At 47.6% G+C, this 21284-nt stretch overlaps 5 protein-coding genes across 5 annotated transcripts; 3 read left to right on the top strand and 2 right to left on the bottom strand.

Moving 5' to 3' along the window:
* Window positions 1–880: 880 nt before the first annotated feature.
* On the bottom strand, window positions 881–4387 carry HOO65_070551 (putative double-stranded RNA/RNA-DNA hybrid binding protein; the record flags this gene model as incomplete). The annotated part of the gene is made up of 1 exon (XM_071001365.1): window positions 881–4387. The coding sequence occupies one exon, from the start codon at window positions 4385–4387 to the stop codon at window positions 881–883; it is 3507 nt and encodes a 1168-aa protein (XP_070857269.1).
* Window positions 4388–5241: 854 nt separating this feature from the next.
* HOO65_070550 (Nephrocystin-3) lies at window positions 5242–8749 on the top strand (the record flags this gene model as incomplete). Its single annotated transcript, XM_071004840.1, has 5 exons — window positions 5242–5299; window positions 5349–5487; window positions 5545–5573; window positions 5817–5835; window positions 5899–8749. 5 exons carry the CDS (start codon window positions 5242–5244, stop codon window positions 8747–8749), a joined length of 3096 nt encoding a protein of 1031 aa, XP_070857268.1.
* A 3317-nt stretch (window positions 8750–12066) lies between these two features.
* Window positions 12067–12960, bottom strand: HOO65_070549 (Arsenate reductase glutaredoxin family protein; the record flags this gene model as incomplete). Its single annotated transcript, XM_071001364.1, has 1 exon — window positions 12067–12960. One exon carries the CDS (start codon window positions 12958–12960, stop codon window positions 12067–12069), a length of 894 nt encoding a protein of 297 aa, XP_070857267.1.
* Window positions 12961–13694: 734 nt separating this feature from the next.
* HOO65_070548 (putative NADH-flavin reductase) lies at window positions 13695–14600 on the top strand (the record flags this gene model as incomplete). The annotated part of the gene is made up of 1 exon (XM_071001363.1): window positions 13695–14600. One exon carries the CDS (start codon window positions 13695–13697, stop codon window positions 14598–14600), a length of 906 nt encoding a protein of 301 aa, XP_070857266.1.
* A 5634-nt stretch (window positions 14601–20234) lies between these two features.
* Window positions 20235–20744, top strand: HOO65_070547 (uncharacterized protein; the record flags this gene model as incomplete). Its single annotated transcript, XM_071001362.1, has 1 exon — window positions 20235–20744. The coding sequence occupies one exon, from the start codon at window positions 20235–20237 to the stop codon at window positions 20742–20744; it is 510 nt and encodes a 169-aa protein (XP_070857265.1).
* Window positions 20745–21284: the final 540 nt, after the last annotated feature.

Here is a 21284-nt window from a genome sequence, read left to right as displayed (position 1 = left end):
TGTTAATTACTGTAGAATAGATCTTGATGATTGAATCAGTTGGTTTATTAAAGGGTTTAAGTCTATGCTAAGTCCTTGAACTATTCCTTTTGTATAGTGATCCTGAATTCATGATAGGGGTCAACCCTGTCACGTGCTCAGCCACAATAGGTTCGGATAAGTGGGGCACGTATGGGACGCCACTTAACATATATACCGCGCCACGCAACAATTACTACCTGGAATTTTCTTGAATCATGACCGCCACCATGCCGATTCCGCGGTCGCGCCGGCCTTCCTCGACCCCCACTTCTCGACGATCCGGCCACGACCTGCGCATCAGCATCTACTTGACCGACTGCTCGCCGTCTAATTTGGCTGGTAAGACATTAATTAGAGTATGGGGCATGTCCATCAACACCTACACCCCAAATGGTGGCGAAAGACCCACAAAATGCCCAAAGTAGCCCGAAAGGGCCCATAAATAAAGTCGAGAAGACACGGGCGCATGAACTTGAACTTGAATATATTTAACGTCTACGGGAATCACAGAGATCAAACGACGCCGGACTGGTTACCGGACAGAAATTAACCCTCTGCAAGGTTCACTGTAGAGTTTTGACGAGCGAAGCGCAATTGCTCCCAAGTTACCTTGTTGCTCGTTTCCACTCTACCGTGGTTAAAGTACAAAAGGCAAAAAAAAAAAAAAAAAAAAAAAAAAAAGGAAAACAAAGAAAGGAAGGAAAGAACGAAAACAAATCGAACACCAATCATCCAACAGAGAAAACAAAACAGTGAACAAAGCGTAGAAAGAATGCAAAAGAAAAGTAGCAAAGAAAACCAGACTCGTACCTCCACACTCCCTCTCCCGGCAGATCACCTTCTCCCACACCGTCCTCTCTCACGTCCCAATGCGGAACACCCTCCACTTAGGGTCTAGTTTCCCTGCCAGATATCTGCAGCTCTTGTCTCCTGTGAGGAGCTTTCGTACAAATCTCATGGACAGGTTCTTCTCATTGCCTAGACATTCCCATGGGTGGGTAAAGGTCTTGGCCTGATCGCACCCTGCGACTGGGCAGTGTAATTCTGCGTTCCTATGGTTGAGCCGCACGTGATACTCTTTGAAGTCGCCGTGTCCGGAGCGCGCTGCCAGAATCCGGGCGACTGTGCCTCTGTGTAGCCCCTTCATCCAGCCGATGTCGTATGGTCTCGGCCAGTTCAGCGCTCCGCCGAGGTGCTTGATCTTTGGGCAGTTCTCTTTCATCCAGTTTCGGAAGTCGGCTTTAAAGGCTTCATTCCTCCACCTTCTTGCTGCCGTTAGTGACATTGTGGCCTTTGGGACCAGAAGGTCTTCACTCTTGCAACCCGCTTTGGCCAGCTGGTCGACTGCTTCATTGCCCGGGACTTCGCAGTGTCCTGGGACCCAGTGCACCTTGCCCACCGGCTTATCCAGGGCCAGGTTGTCTGATCCGCCTTGCCATCTTGCGAGGGTGCGGCGGATCTCGTCTATCGCAAGCTGCGAAGTGCCCGGTTTTTGCATCCTCCGGCCAATCCGCTTTACCACTCCCAAATTGTCGACACATAGGTTCAGGCCTTCTGCTTGTGAGGGGGCGACTTCAGCGGCCGCTCTGACTGCCTTTAGGGCAGCAATAGCTTCCGCATCCGCCACTTCTCTGTATCTGCCGCATGAGCCCTTGCCCTGTGCGAGTATTTTGCCCCGGAAGTAGACAGCCCAGCCTGCTCCAGTGTCCCCATCACTGTTACGTGAGCCGTCTGAGTAGGTCCACATCGTCTCTTGTGACTCCTTGCTGAGCAGGTCCAGGTGAGCCTTGGCTGCCTCTTCTTTGCTCAGTTTCTTTGCCAGCGACTCGGCTGGACCTTCCTGTTCTGGCCGTAGTTTCGTCGAGTCCCTGATCGGGTGTGGTAACAGGGCCTTTGCCTCATCGATGCTCCCGTCAATCGTCGTCCAGTACAGAGGGTGGTCTGCATTGCATGTTGAAGCCCGTATCCCTCCTGTCCGCAGTAAGTCCTGGCAAATGATTGCCATGTTCGGGAAAGCTGCGGATCTGTAGAGGCACTTCTTGCTTGTCGTTTTGAAGACAGGTACCGCGGCTCGCAAGCCTTCTCTGAGAACCTTCTCCAAAATGCCCATGCTGGTCTTGCTGGCTCTGGGGAACCAGGTGGTGGCCGCATACGTCATCTGTGGTAGGATGCATGCTCTCACTGCCTGCATTACTGAATTCGGGGGTGCACCGCTGTAGACTCTACTGATGCGGCGCAGCACGTTTGCTGTCTTGCGTGCCTTGGTCGCCAATTCTTGGTACTGCGTTTTGAAGTTGAGGCTGGTGTCCCAAATGACGCCGAGCCACTTCATTTCCTGCACTGGACTCAGCGTTGTCCCGTTTGGGAGTCGAAGTCCTGTGTTCATGCTCGAGAGTTTGCGGCCGGTGTACAGATGCATGACTCCTGTCTTACTCCAGTCGATCCTCAGCTCATTTTCCCTACACCACTCCACCGCGTGTGTCATGTAGGTTTGCAGCGTGGTGATGTTGGTCTGGACTGATGGCGACGAAACATATATCAGACCATCATCTGCGTATCCCAGGCTGGGTAGCTTCTTGAAGAGTTCCGCCATGTACAGCATGTACAGTATGGGGGAGACTGGAGATCCTTGTGGCAGACTGCCTCCCACTTCTCTCTCCACTGGGAGCCCTCCTTCGACCGAGAGGCTGACGCGCCTATCCGTCAGGAAAGAACCTACCCATTTGCACAGAGACTCTGGCCATCGCTGCCCTCTCAGACGTGTCACCAGCCTGTTTTTCCTAACCGCATCAAAAGCTCCTTCTATGTCGAAGGTGACAACTGATGTGATCTTTCGTATTTTCGATTCGCCGATGACAACATCCGCCAATTTCCATGTGAGGTCCGTGGCGGCCCTCCTCGGGACTGCTAAGGCATAGTTCTGTGGGATGATGTTCAGCTCCACTGCTTGCGCAGCAAGTCTTCTGGCTACCATCCTTTCCAGGCTCTTCCCCAAGGTTGACAGGAGTGAGATCAGCCTGTAGCTCCTCGGGTGCGACTTGTCCGGTTTCTGCTTCGGGATAACCACCAAAGTTGCCGATTTAAAAATCTTGGGGTGGTATCTTAGCTCCATACATAAGCCGAAAAGTTTTGTTATTGGCTCAGCGAAGGAAGGCCATGCTGTCTTCCAGGCTGTGTTTGGGATGCCATTTTCTCCCGGTACAGTGTTCCCAGCGTGGAAGACCGCTTCCCTGACTTCTTCCCGGGTAGGGCGATCCCAGTGCCGCGCCCTTGGGTTCGCTTCCTCGGTGCCTTGCACTCCGTTCTCAGCTGGCTGGGTATGTGTGTCCAAGAGCGCCTCTGCCTTTCCCTGTGGCGAGTGGATTGGACTGCCCTGGTACATGATTGGCGGGAGCCCGTTGCCCGTCTTCGACGCCTTCAGGCAGTTGACAAGTCTGAACACGTCCTTTGCCTCTGTCAGGTCCTCTATCATCCTCCTCCACTGGTCCCTCTTCGCAATGCGAATGGCTGCTTGGAAGAGTCGTCTCTTCGCTTTGTATACCTCAAAGCTCGCATCTGAGTAGCAGTCCTCTCTCGTTCTCCCCCAGGCCACTCTCATCTCCCTGACAGTTTCCGCGCATTGTTGGGTCCACCATCTTTTCCCCGTCCCTTTACCCAGGGCTCTGGGTGCCGTTCGGTTGAGTGCTCTCGTCATCATCCTGGTCAGGTCGACTGCGAAACTCTCGATCTCTTTCTCTCCGGTGGGTTCCCTCCCCCCCAGCATGGCGGCTTCCCTTGAGCATGCCTTCTTGAAAGCTTCCGCGTCCAGTCTGGTCATGTTGTATCGGGTAGCCCTGACAATGTCGTCCACTTTCACATTTTCGACTGTCGTTGCTAGTGGGAGGTGGTCGCTCCCGCAGTTGAGATCCTTCAGTACTCTGGTGGTGCAGTTGCTCTGGCCAAGGAGTAAGTCCGAGGCAAAGGCCAGATCAATTACCGAGGGAGACGTCTTCCTCGAGAAGCAGGTGTTGTCATCTGTCTCGTTGAGCAAAACCACTGCTTCCTGTTCCATCCAATCATGGATCTGGTTGCAGTCGCTTGAGTCTTCCTTCTTGCTGTCCCACAGCTGTGAGTGCATATTCAGGTCTCCACAGAGTAGCATTTTCTTGCCCCTGAGCGCTTCCTGTGTCTTCTTCAACGCTATCCCCCTTTCTGGGTCTCCTGGGTTTGCGTTGTACACATTTGCGATGTGTAGCCCCTGCCCCGCAAGTTCCACCACCATCGCGTCCTGGTGTCCGCCTCCACCGGTAGGGGCTATCGTGGTTGCTATTGTCTTCTTGATGTAGGTCAGAGCCCTTGGGTCTTCACTCCTTCCCAGAGGGATCATAAGCTTGTACCTTGGGTCTCTGACCGATGTCTGTTCTCCTGGGGGACCTGTTATGTATGGTTCCTGTATGCATACCACGTCTACCCCTCTTCTTCCAGCCTCTTCTATCAGGGTCTGTTGGTTTTTCTGTCCTTTGTGTGCATTCACGGGCGCATGGCAAGCAACAACAAGAATATATTGGGATCCTTTCCACATTCTAGCGTCTCCATTGTCTGTGTGTAACTTTGATAGCAACTTTATTCTGAGCGCTCTGGTAGATATGTCTATATGGGACACATCAGCTGCAGATGCTCGTTCGAGTTTTGTGGGTTTTTGAACAAGTGGGAAGTAGGATCGGAGTCATTGTGGCTGCTGATAGGCCTATATTCAGACACTCTCTGCTTCCACCCTGCAGCTTTAACGGACTGAGGATAGTAGATTAGTAGCTTATCTCTATCAATCGCTGAATGGTAGCACAGTGCGTCCTTTCATGTATTGCCGCTTTATTTGGGGAGATTGAACGAAGGCCTATCGGCTGCGACTTCGCCCGCATGCCCAGCCCCTAATCCTAATACTTCCCTTTGGTCGGGCGAAAAGCCAGCGCAGTATTGAGGCCCCAATACACGGTGGGTGGGGTATAGCACATTAGGCATCAATCAGCGCCTTTTCCAGCATTCATATGGTAGTGTCCCGATTATGTCTTTCTCACTTTTTCACTCCTTCACTTGACGAGAATATTTAGTTTTCCCTTTGACGATACTTTTATAGCCTTCGATTTCCTAGTTTTATTTCGTGGCCTATCACATATTCATCTACGACCCATTTCATATAGCTTCAGTTTCAGGCTACCCTTTTCTTGGGCCCCCCAAAAGAAGATGAGCTCATCTACGCAGCCACATAAAAATGCCCAGCCATTCAAGATCCTCTCCCTGGGTACGTTGTTCCTATCTTCTGCCTACTATCGTACGACTAACAATCGCAGATGATGGGGATGTTGGCGGACTATCCAGCCTTTTAATCCTCGAAAACATCATGGAGAACATCCGGGATACCGAAGGCCGTGCCGATATACCGAAGCCCTGCGACATATTCGACCTCATTGGCGGTACAGGGACAGGAGGGTAAGGCTTTTGCTGTGCCTGTGTGTTTCTGAAATCTTATTAACAGTCTTCCTGTAGCATCATTGCAATCATGCTTGGCCGATTGGGTATGTCAGTTGGTGATTGCATTGAGACATACAAGGAAGTCTCTCAGGAAGCATTCGCTCCAAAAAATACACTGATGACGAGACTCAATTTCAGGTCGAAGAAAAGCAAATCAACTGCGAAATTGGAAAGCGCCTTGAAAAAAGCTATTCGGGAAAATTGTCCCCTGACAAAATGTACCCGACAGCGGGAGGAGGGCAAGTCTACAGTGAATACATGTCAACATGAGAGCGAAATTTTCTTAGATCTGGAATGCGTCAAGACGTGAGTTCTAGCTTTCCACTAACCGCTAGAGCATATATCTAACATGTCATTATTATCATACAGCGTTGTCCTGGCTACGACGAAGGTCAATATGACTGCGGATCCAAGACTGTTCAAAACGTACCAAGCTACCGCTAGCTTAACGAAATGCAAAATATGGGAGGTGGGCAGAGCTACATCTGCAATGACTGGCCTTTTCGCGCCTATCGATCTGGGCCGTGACAAAGAAAGGTTCATGAATAGCAGCTTTGGATATAGCAACCCATGCAAGATCCTTATCGAAGAGGCGAGGAAACTGCTATCAAACCAACCGGAACCGGAAATGCTGATATTGAGCATTGGCACGGGACTTAGTGGTGTCGTTGAAATGGGCGATGATGAAATATCTCTCGCAAACGCTCTCAAGAAGATTGCAGCTAATTCTAGAGGAACCGCGGATGAACTCGAAAGAACGTACCATGGTAAAAAGGAAAGATACCATCGGTTTGACACTGCGAATACCCAAGGTGCAATCCTCGCTTCAAATCGGCTCAAACCGTCCGACGTGGCAGCACATTCGCAAAATTATATCAAGGAGAAACAACATGATATCCAGAGCTTCGCCCAAGTTTTGATAAACGGCTTTCCCCCAGTTTCAGAGAAGCAAGAGGTCGTACAAGAGTTACAGCCGCCACAGCAGCCACAGACGCCAAAGAAGTCAGATTCAGATGGTTCGTACAACGAAACAGCGAACTTTACAATGATTACTGGAATCAAGCTAACAGTGTTCACAGACCCCGTAGCAGTCTATCACATTCCGTTTCACGAAAACCTTCAATTTGTCGGCCGTCAGGACGTCCTATCTAAATTGGACAACCGCCTCTTCACCCACACTGGCTTTCAGCAAGTTGCGCTTGTGGGCTTGGGTGGCATGGGCAAAACCCAGGTAGCCTTGAAGTTTGCGTACACGGTCAAGGAAAAATACACCGACTGCTCTGTCTTTTGGGTTACTGCTGCAAGCATTGACGGATTTCGCAATTCCTGCAAGGAGCTCACTGCGACATTAGGAATCGAAACATCTGATGGTGATGATCCACGAATACTTGTGAAGGACTACTTGGATGCCAATAAATGTGGGAAATGGCTTCTTATTCTCGATAACGTTGATGATAATAGTCTCTTCAATGCTGTCGCCAAAGAGAGTAGAATCAGTGATTTTCTACCACAGAGCAGGGAGGGACGAATTATGTTTACTACAAGGTCTAGAACGGTTTCGTGGCTGGCTGTTAAATCCGATAGCCTTGAGCTGGAAGAAATGTCCTCGGAGGAACTCACCACTATCTTGATGCGCAGTATGGAGGTTCATAATGATCAGTCGTACATACACGATGAGCATTCAATCAATGAGCTTCTCGACGAGCTATGCCATCTCCCACTGGCAGTTGCACAGGCTGCGGATTATATGGCTATCAACCAGATACCGGTTGCTGAGTATCTCGAGCTCTTGAGAGATTCAAACGAAGAGAAGGTTGAACTCCTAACACATCATCATCCGGACAATGTGCACTTGGAGGATTCACAGGGTGCTGTGGCCACTACCTGGCTTATTACTTTTCGGCAAATTCAAAAAACTTCATCCGATGCCGTGGATCTACTACGATTTATTGCAAAGGTCGAGGCGAAAGCCATTCCCCAAACGATGTTGCCAGGCTCCGAGAATAAAAAGTCAGTGGTCGATGCCATCGGTATCTTATTAGCGTACGGCTTCATCCGCAAACAAAAGACCAATGACCTGTTTGATATGCATAGCCTGGTGCACTTGACAACCCAACTGTGGTCAGAAGGCCTAGGGGACGACGAAGAACATAGTCTGACTGTTTTTGATCACATGGCTTCGATATTCCCAAGCGACGAGTGGGAAAATCGATTCCTTTGGCGCCAATACCTACCTCATGCACTGCGTGTTCTTGGGAATAAAGAGGCCAGTGGCGAAAGTGTAACTGAGCTAGAATTCAAAGTTGGCCTATGTTTATGCACCGATGGGAATTTCCGAAGTGCTGTTGAACTGTTTGAGCATGTGGTGAATGTGCGAGAAGCTTTAGCAGCTGATGATCCTTCCCGTCTGGTATCTCAGCATGAGCTTGCCCGAGCATATCTCAATGATGGCCAAATAAAGAAAGCAATTTCAATGTTTGAGCATGTGGTGGATGTGAATGAAGCTCTTGCAACTGATCATCCTCACCGTCTGGCATATCAGCATGGGCTTGCTCGAGCATATCTTGGTGATGGCCAAATAAAGAAGGCAATTTCAATGTTTGAGCATGTGATGAATGTGAATGAAGCTCTTGCAACTGATCATCCTCACCGCCTGGCATCTCAGCATTCGCTTGCCCGAGCATATCTTCGTGATGGCCAAATAAAGAAGGCAATTTCAATGTTTGAGCATGTGGTGGATGTGCAAAAAGCTCTAGCAGCTGATCATCCTTCCCGTCTAACATCTCAGCATGAGCTTGCCGCCGCATATCTTGATGATGGCCAAATAAAGAAGGCAATTTCAATGTTTGAGCATGTGGTGAATGTGCGAGAAGCTTTAGCAGCTGATGATCCTTCCCGTCTGGTATCTCAGCATGAGCTTGCCCAAGCATATCTCGATGATGGCCAAATAAAGAAGGCAATTCCAATGTTTGAGCATGTGGTGAAGACGGACGAAAAAGCTCTAGCAGCTGATAATCCCAACCGTCTGAAATCTCAACATTGGCTTGCCCAAGCATATCTTCGTGATGGCCAAATAAAGAAGGCAATTTCAATGCTTGAGCATGTTGTTGAGTTAGACAAAATCTCATCGACCCGCAATCTGAAGCATCGCTTACAGGCGCAAGAGCTACTCGAACAATGCCTGACACGTCGACCTGACTCTCGAGATCTATCCGGTTAAGATAGTTCCATCCGCCGCTGCTTTTACATTTTTACCCTCCTGTGCAATTTTCAATGGTCTTTTTCCTGCCACACGTCATGCATATAACGTCCATCGTAAGCGAACATCCCAACATCTCATCCTTGGAAATGAAAACCAAGATACAAACACAACAAAGTACCGAATTCATTGAAACTACTTGCTAAACTCCTCCTCTGAAGTCCCAGTAACTGCTTGACACGTCCCTGAATCGTGGCCCATCTTTCCACTAGTCCTACAGCCGCTTTCCTTCGATTTTACCCACCCTCTTTGATCACCACTTGACGATTCAGCTGTATTTGCATACCAATATCTGCCTAATGAATTGATTCCATTCCTTCTTCTAGAGTCCTCTCCCCTCTATTTTGCAGGTGGGGTCTTTTTGCTCTGCGCCGCTTGCTAAGTGTCTTATTTGTCCGTCCAAGGTCTTGGATCTTCGCCCTCATCAATGTCATTTCATGCACGACTGCCTGTGTTCCTTTAGTAAAAGACTTCCATGCTTCTAGAGTCGACGCCAGGGAGCTACTTTGATGTCTTCTCATTCGTATCTCGAGATATTTAGACTGGTGGCTGACCTCAAGCACAGCCTTTATTGTCTTTGAGACCTAAGGGTCTGGGAGGCTCATGTCCTCCCCAATAGGTGGTGGAGTCTGTAGTAGCATATCAAGCTTAGACATCACAGTTTGCACGAAAATAAATCAGTTTTGAGCGATGTCTAATTGTCACCTCATAAAGTTAGAAGCCTAGAATTAGCTAACAGGTGGTGGGTGCATTGCGGCTGGCAAGTAGTTGATTCGCCATTTGTTCAAGACTATGTGATCGTGGACGACACCCTCGCCAGTCCAGGTCGAGAATGAACTGAACTATAAATGATCTGTTCCTCTAGATCAGATATCCTGCATGGGCTGGGGAATGTTACGTCGAGACAGCATGCCTTTCTGGCGGCAACCTAGCCTTTTGTTGTAGACATTGTAGATAACTTCTCGGTTTTCATTCCTTAAACTCCTATTACGTCTTGGAAGATGGACCTAACAAACGAGTTATCTCGCGACGTGATGTTACGTTTATAGATAGCGAGTTTCCACTCAAGTCGTGACTTATGGCTCCAAGAAGTCGATCCGAATTTCCTGTCTCCCAGGAGCTGTCTGGTCCTGAAAAAGACAAATGGCTCGAAGCCATGCGCAAGGAAATACAAACCCTTGAGTCCTATGGCTCTTGGGAGATGATCCCAGCGCATTCAGCTCTACGCAGGCCAATGAACAGCAAATGGGCTTTTCAAAAGAAAGACAACGGAACATTCAAAGCGAGTTGGTGTGCATGTGGCTATGATGAGGAAATACATTCAGATATAAGCGCTGAGGTCCTAAATAGTGCCCTATTCAAAGTCTAGAGAAAAAATTGTTACAGGCTGGATGCACAGTCTTGCAAATGTTTCAGAAGATCGAGAGGACCTCCTAGTCTTGCAGCCTACTGATCCAATTTTCGCTATGGCAGCATGGAGTGACGACGACACCAACCCTTGTGAAAATGCTCCAGGCATTCGATGATGCGCTATACTGGAATCACATCAATGTTGGAGAGGTGGGAGAGTTCATTGCAGGAATTGTCCTTCTTGCGCTTGATGTAATTTCATGAGAGAAACTCTTTAAGCCCATTCCTCTTCAAGGCTTCCTTACAAGTTTGCTTGGCCAACCACTGAGAAGGTGTTTAAAGGCTACAAACAATCCAAGGTCAGGAATATGCTTCTAGAAGGAAAAGTATTTTTTAACCGGATTCAGAGACGAGTCACCACACCAAAAATGTCTGATGTTTAGAACATGTACAGGGGCTGTACAGCCTGCTGCCTTCCGACTGGCTTTGATGGGGTAGACATTCTCAATCCAGGTTGGGCTCCTAGAAATGCAGAGAGACAAGGCCATTTCGGTTGTATTCTTGTTCAAGTCTAGAATCCCATTGTATTGCTGTGGAAAACCAGTAGGTAGACGCTAAATAGCACAAACACAAACTGTAGAATAGACCTTAAATGGTGAATCAGTTGATTTATTAAAAGGATTACTTCTACACTAGTTACGTCCTTGGACTTCACACCTTTTATATTGCTCATGAGGATTCAAGATAGGGTGTTAACCCTATCATGAATCTTCAGCCACAAGAGGTATGAATAAGTGGGGCATGTATGGGACGCCACTTAACCTGTTTAGAGCGCCACACAACACAAACAAAGTCAAGAACCAGGCCCATCATTCAGTTACACCAGACATGTTGAATTCTGCCCATCATCATATTAAGGGTGCTTAAATTTGACAAAGAAGTGCCTGTCATTAGTCTGATGATGATGATGTATCTGCAAGGCAAAAAATATGGCACCAAGGTTTACAAGCCCTTACGAAAATTGAGAAAAGATCTGGAGGTGATCTTGTGTGTTGGCCTAGAGCCCAAACGATGTCCTATATTTAATGCATTGTCAGACGATGAACTGGGATAGGTGAAGCAGCAAGCATTGCATTTGCTGGAGTCGCTTCTTTGTGATATCGATACCCAAAAGCTGGAAAAAGAACACATATGCTTATGGATTCATTAAATTCGAAACTGAGTTCTATCCTTGACATTAGTGGGTAGAGGTAGAGGAGGTAATGAATGGTATGAGATGATGTCTATCCCTAGTATGTTTGTAGTCGAATCTTGCAGGGACGTGGTCGCGCCGGCGACGTAAGGTAGTGGTTGAGACTCGATAAATCTTAGCAGCACGATACGCCTTTAATTGTCGTCATTGTAAAGCGCGTGAAGGGCAAAAACGACATTAGCTTCATGAGTTGACTGTGACATGCTCTGTGGTTGAGAAATATAGGCTGAAGTAACGAGAAGAGAATTCGGGTAGGGAATTGACCGCATGCTTGTTTTAACCGCACGCCTATCATGCACATTCTCAGTTTCCATACAGTAGTTATAGATGGTGGCTCCTCTTGTCATTGATACATGGGCTGTAATTGTAGAAACTACCTGGGGTGATCTCGCTGATATAAAGACATCATCTTTAGCCTGTCAAGTAAACTGACTTATCCCTTGGATAATTACTGTACATTTATACCTTGGTAGTTTTGGGAAAGATATCTAGAACCACTAATATACCCGAAACGAGAGCACCGATGTATGATGGAGTGAGTGTGTGCATTTGGATATGCCGTTCCTTGAAAACGTTGGTTTTTTTCTCGGATAGCTGCTTTAGCTTGTTGATAGCTGTATTGATAACCCTAACTATTCATATTTGGACAGTGCTGGCAAACTGTCTACACTCGACGCTACTTATTAGCCCAGCCGGACTTGCAGCTGCCGGCGAGAAGGTACAGATTCCAACGGCTATATCTAGAGCGCATTCTATTGAAAAGATCCTCTTCACTTTCGGCAGCCTTGACTTCTTCCGCAAACCCCTCAATGTAGTTTGCCGTGCTCCGAATCATCTCACTGGCGATGGCTTCGTCTGGTGTCAGGGATGGCGTAAAGGTATGTCCCGGAACGACAATCTTTGGTCTTAAGCCAGCAATTTGTTCCAGAGCCATGAGCCATTTTTCTCGCTTCGCCGGGTTGGATGCTTCGCCCAGCCATTGATGGCAGTCTCCATTGTAGACAATGTCGCCTGCCACCACAAGATCCAACTCAGGGACATGGATGAATGAGTTTGCGTGGGTGTCGCCATGAGGGACGTCGTGTAGCTTGAGCAGGTGGCCATCCAGGTCGAGCTCATTAGACTTGGCCAAGGTCTTGAAAGTAGCCCTAGTCTCAGGCAGGCCAAGATCGCCTGTAGAAGGAGGAAAAAGTTTGGCCCATAGATTCTCAATCATGGCCGAGGATTGTTGTTCATCGATGCCCTCGGCTACAGCCTGTGTGGCATAGGCTTCCAGTTCAGGGAAGTGCTCCTTCAATACAGGGAAACCAAGGAAATGGTCTCCGTGGGCGTGGGAGCAGACAAAATACCGGAGTTTGCTGTTAGCGGGCAGCTGGGACCTGACCCATGCAGCTAGCTCGTGTGTGGCTTTGATGCTTGCCGGACAATCGACCAAAAGAGCGCTTGTATCAGTGTACAGTAAGGTGATTGAAAGTGGCGACCAAAGGCCAGTGTCTGTAGATGAAGTATCAGGCGTTGCAGCAGCAGTTGGTATGGGCTGGCAAGTGTAGATGGCGAATTTGAGAGCCATGTTGAGAAAGTTATGAGAGTTGTATGGTTCTGTGTAGCGTCACAAGTGGTAGGATCAAGTCTCTTTGGATAAAAAGTAGCTTGGTTAACGGTAGATATAATTTCAGCCGTCCAAGCCTCTTGCCAACTGGAAGAATGGAATCGATTAACCTAATATAGACGTTGTGTATGCATCGTCATGTACTGGTAGCAGCAGCAAGGATTGGCTTTATGTACAGAGCACTACGCTGCATCTTTAGGGTGTAAAGAATTCTCGTATGATCATCAAGAGACAGCGCTCCGTATTCCTAGCGGCAGTTGTTAAAAGCTTCGGTATTAGTAATGTTTGTAGTTGAAGATGAAGGTGTCAAATACGAATCCGCGCGAAATCGCGATTATTAATACCCTAGATGTTTTTTTCGGCTATTGACAACTACATTGCCACTCTCCATAGTACAGATACTAATCCTAAAATGGTAGTGTGTGCTGTGAGTTGTTATTTAGATTATAAATTAGGCTACTAATACGACTTGGGGGCAATCAACTTTCGTCTAAGTGAATCAACGAAACGGAGTCTTCTTGCATCATCAAACAAGCGTTTGTCGTTTACACAAAGTATATATAATAAGAGTCGCATGCCCATGACGAAGACCCAAAATATCGGATGTTCTACTATCGCATTATAGTCTATCACGCCTTCTCATCAAAAATCAACACACTCTGTTCCCATCATTCCACTCATCCAATATCATCACCATGACTTCAATTCAGAAAGTTGCTGTTATCGGAGCTAGCGGTAACGTTGGCAGGTCCACCACCAAAGCGCTCCTCGAACAAGGCTTCCAAGTTACCGGCATAACTCGAGAGCAGTCCAACGGCACTACACTCGCGGGTGTCAAGCATATCAAGAGTGATTATAGCGAAGAGTCGCTCGTTGCCGCGCTCAAGGGCCACGACGCCTTGGTTAGTACCGTTTCCAGCATCGTTGTTGGCGAGTCATTAGCCTTCCAGAAGACCATCATCGATGCTGCCATCAAGGCCGGCGTCAAAACCTTCGTCCCCTCCGAGTATGGTGTTGACACTGCAAACCCTGTGGCACCCAAGTGCATCCCCTTCCTTCAAGACAAGATTGATATTCTCAACTACCTCAAAAGCCAGGAAAACAAAATCTCCTGGATCGCCATCATCTCTGGTTCAATGTTTGACTGGGGCTTGAATATCCCTGGTTTTGGCGGGTGGGACGTCAAGTCGCGTACGGCCACAATCTTTGACGGAGGTAATATTCCCTACGAGGCCACCAACCTAGACCAGGTTGGCCGGGCAATTGCTCTCAGCCTTAAAAGCCCAGACCTCACACGCAACCAATACGTCTACATCAACAGCTTTACGGTCACCCAAAACGATGTTCTCAAGGCACTTGAAAAGGCCACAGACAGCAAGTGGGAGGTTTCCCAGGGAACTGTTACCGGCCTCTGGGACGGGGGTGCCGAGCAAGTCAAGAATGGAAACCTGATGGGAACCCTGGCTCAGATCGCGGGCACTATCTACGGGAAGGGAGGACTGGCCAACTACTCGGTAGACAAAGGGCTATGGAATGACAAGATTGGACTGGCTGGGGAGACCCTAGATGACTGCCTGCAGGCGTATTTTGCGGACAAATAAACGGCTGAGAACTCTTTTGTAGTTATATTTTAGTATGGAAATATTACAACTACTGCCATGGCACATATGATGTATTATAGTTCGCATAGGCTTAACAAACTTTTCCCAGCCCAATGTTGCGAAGCTCGTGCCCAACTCACGCCTTGTAATTGTGTCGCACTATGCTGTAAACATCCATATAGCAGTATCTTCTAGTAGAAACACAGGCATGTACTAGCATATTCGCATTTGTCAGTAGCCGTCTCGTCGGCAAAGAAAAGCGCGTATTTCTAGTACGGCAATGGGTAGTCCTGATATTGGAGGAAGGATCATCAGCTCGGCTCAGGCGTTCTAGCGACCGATCAAGCAGGAATGTCTAACTAGGAGCGGCCTGTGTATGTGACGATGGATGGTGAGACCATGATGCAATAGTCAGCACCTAGACGATTCTACTACTCGTTTAGGATACGGGCATAGGTAAGTAGCACTCTTATAGTGCAGCTATGTGTAAGTAGTTCGTTTAGGATACAACAATAGGCAATTGCCCTGCGTATGTAATTAGCTCGTTTAGGATACGTTGATAGGTAGCTGCCCCGCTCAAGATACAGTTACGAAGTTTGGCCCCTAGCGATGAATACAGCCATTACTGTGATTGTAATCCGGATCCACACATGAAGAGTCCCCGATTTTGACTAGAATTCCATGTCCCGAGGAGGCTATACTAGCTGATACTTATGTCCCTGTCCGCATCGCATTGTACGCCAGCTTAGTCACAGGGCAGGAATTATGACACAAACCAGTCAAGTGATCGTATCGCCCATGTGATTTTTGGATGCACTCTTTTTTCTTAGTTCTGCCGGCAGTTTCACTGGTTAGCTAAAACGTGTATTTCCGCTAGAAAAAAACGAGGAATACAAATAACGAGGTCTTTTGTTTGATATGTCAGCATCGTTGCTTCTCTCAAGCTTCCTCTTTGGCATACCTTGTTTTTTTCATGGCAACTTCGCGATAGGTGTCAACTCTTTTATGGGGGGTTCAGCCACAGGAGGCGTTAGCGTCTGGAGCGCCACACGCAACCGGGAGTGTTGTGGAAAGTCTTGGGTATTCTACAAGTCCAAGTTCTACTACTCCAACGACACACCCTGTGCCAACCATATATGCCAAGTTTTCACCCTTAATTGGCCAGCATAGTAGGTGAATCTCCATGGCGGAATATTTACAAAGGGCCGTCTCCTTGGAAAGGGGTTGCCCTCAGTACTGTGCCAGTTTAACCCGAGACCTTCTCAAGAGTCTTCTCCTTTATCTGCAAGCAAGCCCCCTGCTCATGGCCACACAATAGAAGCCTCAGTTTAGGCTCAACTTGAAGCTACTATGGAGGAAGCTTTGCATTAGCCTCTGGGCTGCCTTTCTTTTAATGCAATCGTACAAAGTATCTAGAATATGTAGAAACGCCTAAATAACGTAGTTATGACGGTAAATCAACGAACAACGAGATGCATTGAGGCTTCCGTGATTAGCTGAGCAAATGACAACACTGAGAATTGAAGTATCTTCCATTCAGCCAATCGCGGGCGCTTCAGTATGTTTCGTTGTTTGTTAACTTACTAGCAGGCTATCCTTGGACTGTTGCTATGAGGTACGCAGCTTTGCAGCACGGAGCTACATGCCCGCCAGCCGGCGATGCCTCCCAAAATTCGGTTCTTCTATTTATTATATTAGATGGTGCTTTGCAGCGCAACCTGATAAGCTATGTAATGTCAGGTTAAGATTGTGACGAAGTTAGTCTCGCTCGGGCTGAAGGTTTTAGCTTTTCGTCACACAACACGGGGCACCTATTTCAAGACATGAGTAACTAGGACCTATCTTGTTAGATGCAGATAAAGTCCATCCATGACAGGAATATTTCTTGTGTCCAAGTGGCGATTCAGAATTTGAATTGGCCCGAGATGGCGTTGCCTGACCATAGTGTGAAGCGGTCCAGTCTTGATGTAAAGTGAGATTTAGAGATATCCACGCTAAAATCTTGCTGCCCGTAAAAGCTTGAGATATCAGATGTCATATAGTGCTCGGCGGATGTGAGTCCTATGGCCAAGATGCGGCCAGAGACGCAGCCTATCTCAAGCTTGATGTCTGCCACTGCCACTCCCGGGTAAACGACCGACATCCTGGTGGTAGCGAAAACAGTCTTTGTCCATGGTGATGATCCGCACGCCGTCATTACTGAAACCATGGCCTTGGAAATTAGATTAGACTAAAGAAAGCTGGCTATTTAGTGGCAATGAGGCTAGAATTGGAACATTGATGTCCAGGACCCTAACTACTACAGAAAGGAGATGGTTTTTGAATGGGTGAAGCGAGAGTTGGCGTATATGGCGGCCTGGCCTGCTTAAACAGTACGCAAACGCGTTCCATAAGTCGCATCCTAGACCTTGAGTGTTTTGCAGCTAGACTTTGATGCTAGTGGCTGTCTGTCATTTGTTGGCAGAGCTAACTAAATATGAGTGCTGCTGCGTTCACTTGCGGAGCGGCAACTCCATTAGTTCACCCCTAGGACAGAAGCAATCGGCGCGCGTCTTTGACCACATTTGAAGGTCTTTCAATAGTTTCTCTGGATGTAAAGTGTATGGTTTTGTTAGGTTAAAATTCATGCTTTCACTGTAGACTACCTGCAAGATAAGCCCCCAATCCTCTTTCCTAACACCACCAGTACTACAGCAGGAATGCTGTGTATAAGGCTTAGAGCTTCCAGTCACTGAAGATAGTGCTCTTCGAAGACGGCCAGTATTCTGTCGTCCTCATGCCACATCACACCTACTAGTGAGTCTGAAGATGGTAAATTCAAAAGATGCATGAATACTGGATAGTGGCCAATGCGTCATAGTTAGAGACCAGAACCTGATTGATAGGATATCTTGAGACCTTGAGGCGGCAAATATCTCCCGTTGGTGTTGATGATCGTACAGGCACTATTTGGTGCTGGCGTGAAATGCCCAAAATTAGTATCTCGCCCAAGGCTTTATTCACCAAGTGATCCTTTTCCGACCGATGCACAGAAGAAACGCGGCTGCTCTGGGGTGTCAAGAAAGAGCTACGCGATTCCGTGGCCTCTTCCACATCCTACTTTTCAAAGCCCTCAGGTGTCTCGACAAGAGCATGTAGCTCTTCCAAGTCGGCATTTCGACCTAAAATTGAGGTTTTGGCTGGAATATCCTGGCAGGGCTTGGTGAAGCGCTCCGGTAGACGCTGCTATTCTATCTACGCCCGCCCCAAGCACCAATGATTAGAATGACACCCTACAAGCTCGAGTCTTTCAGCATAGAAGTTGCTATCTCGCAGAGATCGTGCCAAGTACAGTTGTTGATAAAGAGTGTCTTCCTCACGTAGTCATACTTCCTTCGCACGCCACGCGTGTGATGAGCTGTAAGTGGCAGCGTGTGAGCAGGTCATGAACAAGACCTCGTAGCACAGATGTAACCGCGTTTTGCTGATGGCCACCTGTAGCATGGAAAAATAGCCAGGAGAATGACACCAATGGGCCGCGTTGCAACTTGATGACGGTATCACGAAGAAGCATTGTTTCGTCTTTGCTAAAGTCGCCCTTGATCCCAAGAATCTGGGCTTCCCTTTCGCTTTGGAAGCGCTGAAGCTCTGGATGTCTGAGAGTCCCTTCATAAGACTTTTTGACCAAGTCGTCCCCTTTCTCTTCAATTTCCTTCTTGCTTGCCTGGGAATCGGCTACGTGGAGATCTAGAAGGGATAGTATATCTTTGTCGCCTTCGTGTCCATTTGCTTGCCATGTAATTTAGTCTTGTGTTGCTGAATTTATGCTTTCTAGATAGTCTGTCTGGGCCTGTGCTACTGTATCAATCCTTCACTGACAATGTGGCTAAGCCTGTCTTTTTGAGCCTTCATTTTTATATCGATGCTTTGCAGACACTCTGCTTGCCACTTTGTTGATGCGCCAAGTTCTCGCAGGCTTTGTCGCAAATCGTATTCCATGTTGTTGCGCTTACGTAGCTCTGTGGCATTGAAAAGCCTCTTTCTCTCTAGCTTGCATGATACCACGCAGCTAGCCTACCCAGTCGTCGGTTCGAATAATATCTTTGAAGGCGGTATTAGCTTGGCTGCAACGATAAGCACAGATGCTCCTCCTTTGATGCAATGACAGAACAACGTGATGTGCCTCTTTTGTCTTTCTTAACAGTGAACCCATACCTGCATCGCTCGTCATCCTATCAAGCAGCAAGCCCACAAATTTCCAACATCTTCAGCACAGGAAGTACTGTATACTGTTATGGTTTTACATGCTTTGGAGATGAGACTCGACACAACCTACCCCAACCTTAGCTAAGAGCAGGGGTACCAATAGCTGTCTTTTACAGGCCAACTTCAATGGCCTACTTCTATCCTAACAGTAGATATTAGGAGGACGTACTGAATGTCCTGTCAAGACGAGGAAGAAGGAAAATGAGTGATTATTGAAGTTGTTCTATGTCTATCTAAGTCTAGTCCGAGGGGCGGATCTCGGCCGGTTTATACATCCATTACTACCATGTTCTGGGTCGAGCACTTGGGCCTTGGAAGAAGACCCTTGATGTCTGATTTTAACCCTAACGTTTGGGCAAACTAGATCAAGGTCAGCAATCTTGGTAACCCTGACTTAAGTAACTGACAAGAAAGGACGGGCAGAGTTTATAGAAAGCCAAGAGACTTGGCTGAAAGCATATGCTATATCAATAGGGGACGTTTTGCAAGATTGCCCAGTCTCAGTTACGCCTAGTCTCCTCTCGTCAGCCATAGCTCTAGCATTAGCATGACATGCTGTAATTAGGCAAAAGTGATTACATTACGAACGTCTGCCGTCGAAATATACCTTGTGTCGGAACAATCTACTGAATTCGGATTTTGATCACTTGAGAAGTCACTCGTGATCCTGTACAACCGCACGTAGAACTGTGCTAGTATACAGATTGATCGTTATGGTGAAGCTTGCTTTTCTATTCATTCTCTAAGGTGTTAAGTTCTTCCATCATGGACAACTAAGCTGAAGTTATTCAGGCTCGAGTTTACCCAGGGTTAACCCGACCGAAGGCAAATTCCCCACAATACCCATCCTCCATGCAGTTCATCCAACATTTCATCCAACACCTTGGGCCCCCGAAAAGCGCTCTTTTTCTCGCTATCGTGGCAGTACTTGGCTGTTCTTTAGGAAACAAGACTTGCACAGCCTAGCGACACAAGGCCAACCTATGTCACACGAGTTAATCTCCCACTCCTTTTAGTGTATGAACAAAATGAAAACCACACATGTGATGACCATGCAACGCACCTTTTCTAACGGTCAACATGGGAACTTGAGTATAGTTACAACAACGCACCATTAGATCTACCAAAACTATCTGCCAAACTCTTCTCCAGATATTTTAATGACAGTCTCATGTGTTCCTGAGTTATGGCCTGCCTTACTACATTTTCCTGATCCCCCTTCCCTCGCTGGCGCTGATATTCTCCAACCACCACCACCACATCCCTGCAAGACACGACTATGCATGCAAATCTCGAATATTGACAGATCTAGAGGAACAGACAATTGTGCGACATGTTCTCGATCTAACTTCGCAATCGTTTCCTGCCTACCTTCATGATGTGGAAGATATGGCCAATGAACTGCTCGACGATCGCGACACACTTCCCGTTGGCAAGCACTGGGCTTTCAACTTTCACAAGCGGCAGCCAGAACTGAAGATGCGCCGTTTTTCGAGATATGACTACCAAAGAGCCAAATGTGATGATCCAGAGTTCATCCAAGCCTGGCTTATGCTTGTCCAGAACATAGTTGCCACATATGGCATCGTGGAGTCGAACATCCGCGACTTTGACGAGACTGGCTTCATGATGAGAATCATCCTAGCAGGTATGATAGTCACAGGTGCGAAAAGACGTTCTAACGAGAAGAATTTAGCTCAGCCTGGAAACCAGGAATGGGGTCAGATAATCATCCATCAGATCGCTTTGCTGAGGTCAGAGAACCAGATTCTTCAGCAGAAGAATGAGATACTGAGTCGACACCGGCGTGCCAAAAAGAAACGATTGCGAAACGGTGGATGTCTCACTGTAACTAAAGGGCAGGATTTGCAAGATCAGAAGGATGTAAATGTACAGTGAGAAGAAGAAGGCTGTCGAAATGGCGGTCCGAAGCAGGGGGCAGAAACGGAGCGGGGGCACTGTGGGGTCTTCGGAACGACACGGCGTAACACACGAACATGTTAAATCGAAGTAGCAGTGTCTCGAAAATAGAACCCCAGTTAGTTTGGGCCCATCTCGAGTGTTGAAGTGATTTTATGAGGGTAGAGAGCTGTGAGGTTGTGGGAAACTGACTACACCCTTGTTTTGACCACACGATTATCATGCACGTTGGTACATCTATTGTAGTTAAAGAATAGAATATAAAAACATGAGGGTGAAAAAGCAAAGATCTGTGACACGGAGCCAAGAAACGCCTTAGAGAACGAAGACAGTATCAGACTACATTCTTCATTTATGCTCCAGGGCTCCAGACAGATTTCGGAAAATATGGCGCTCCACCCTTGACCGGTCTATTCATCTGCTTGGAGTCTGACTGCAGCCTCACTGCTGCTGGGCTGCGCAAATATCTCTGGCTTCCACAAAGTTAGGTATAGCCTCAGCACGTGGCAGCTATACTAG

The sequence above is a fragment of the Ceratocystis lukuohia genome (assembly GCF_044167205.1).
Source record: "Ceratocystis lukuohia strain C4212 chromosome Unknown Supercontig7_pilon, whole genome shotgun sequence".
In the NCBI taxonomy this organism is placed as follows: Eukaryota; Fungi; Ascomycota; class Sordariomycetes; order Microascales; family Ceratocystidaceae; genus Ceratocystis; species Ceratocystis lukuohia.
Note: the sequence above shows the minus strand (reverse complement) of the source record. Positions and strands in the feature narration are given on the sequence as shown.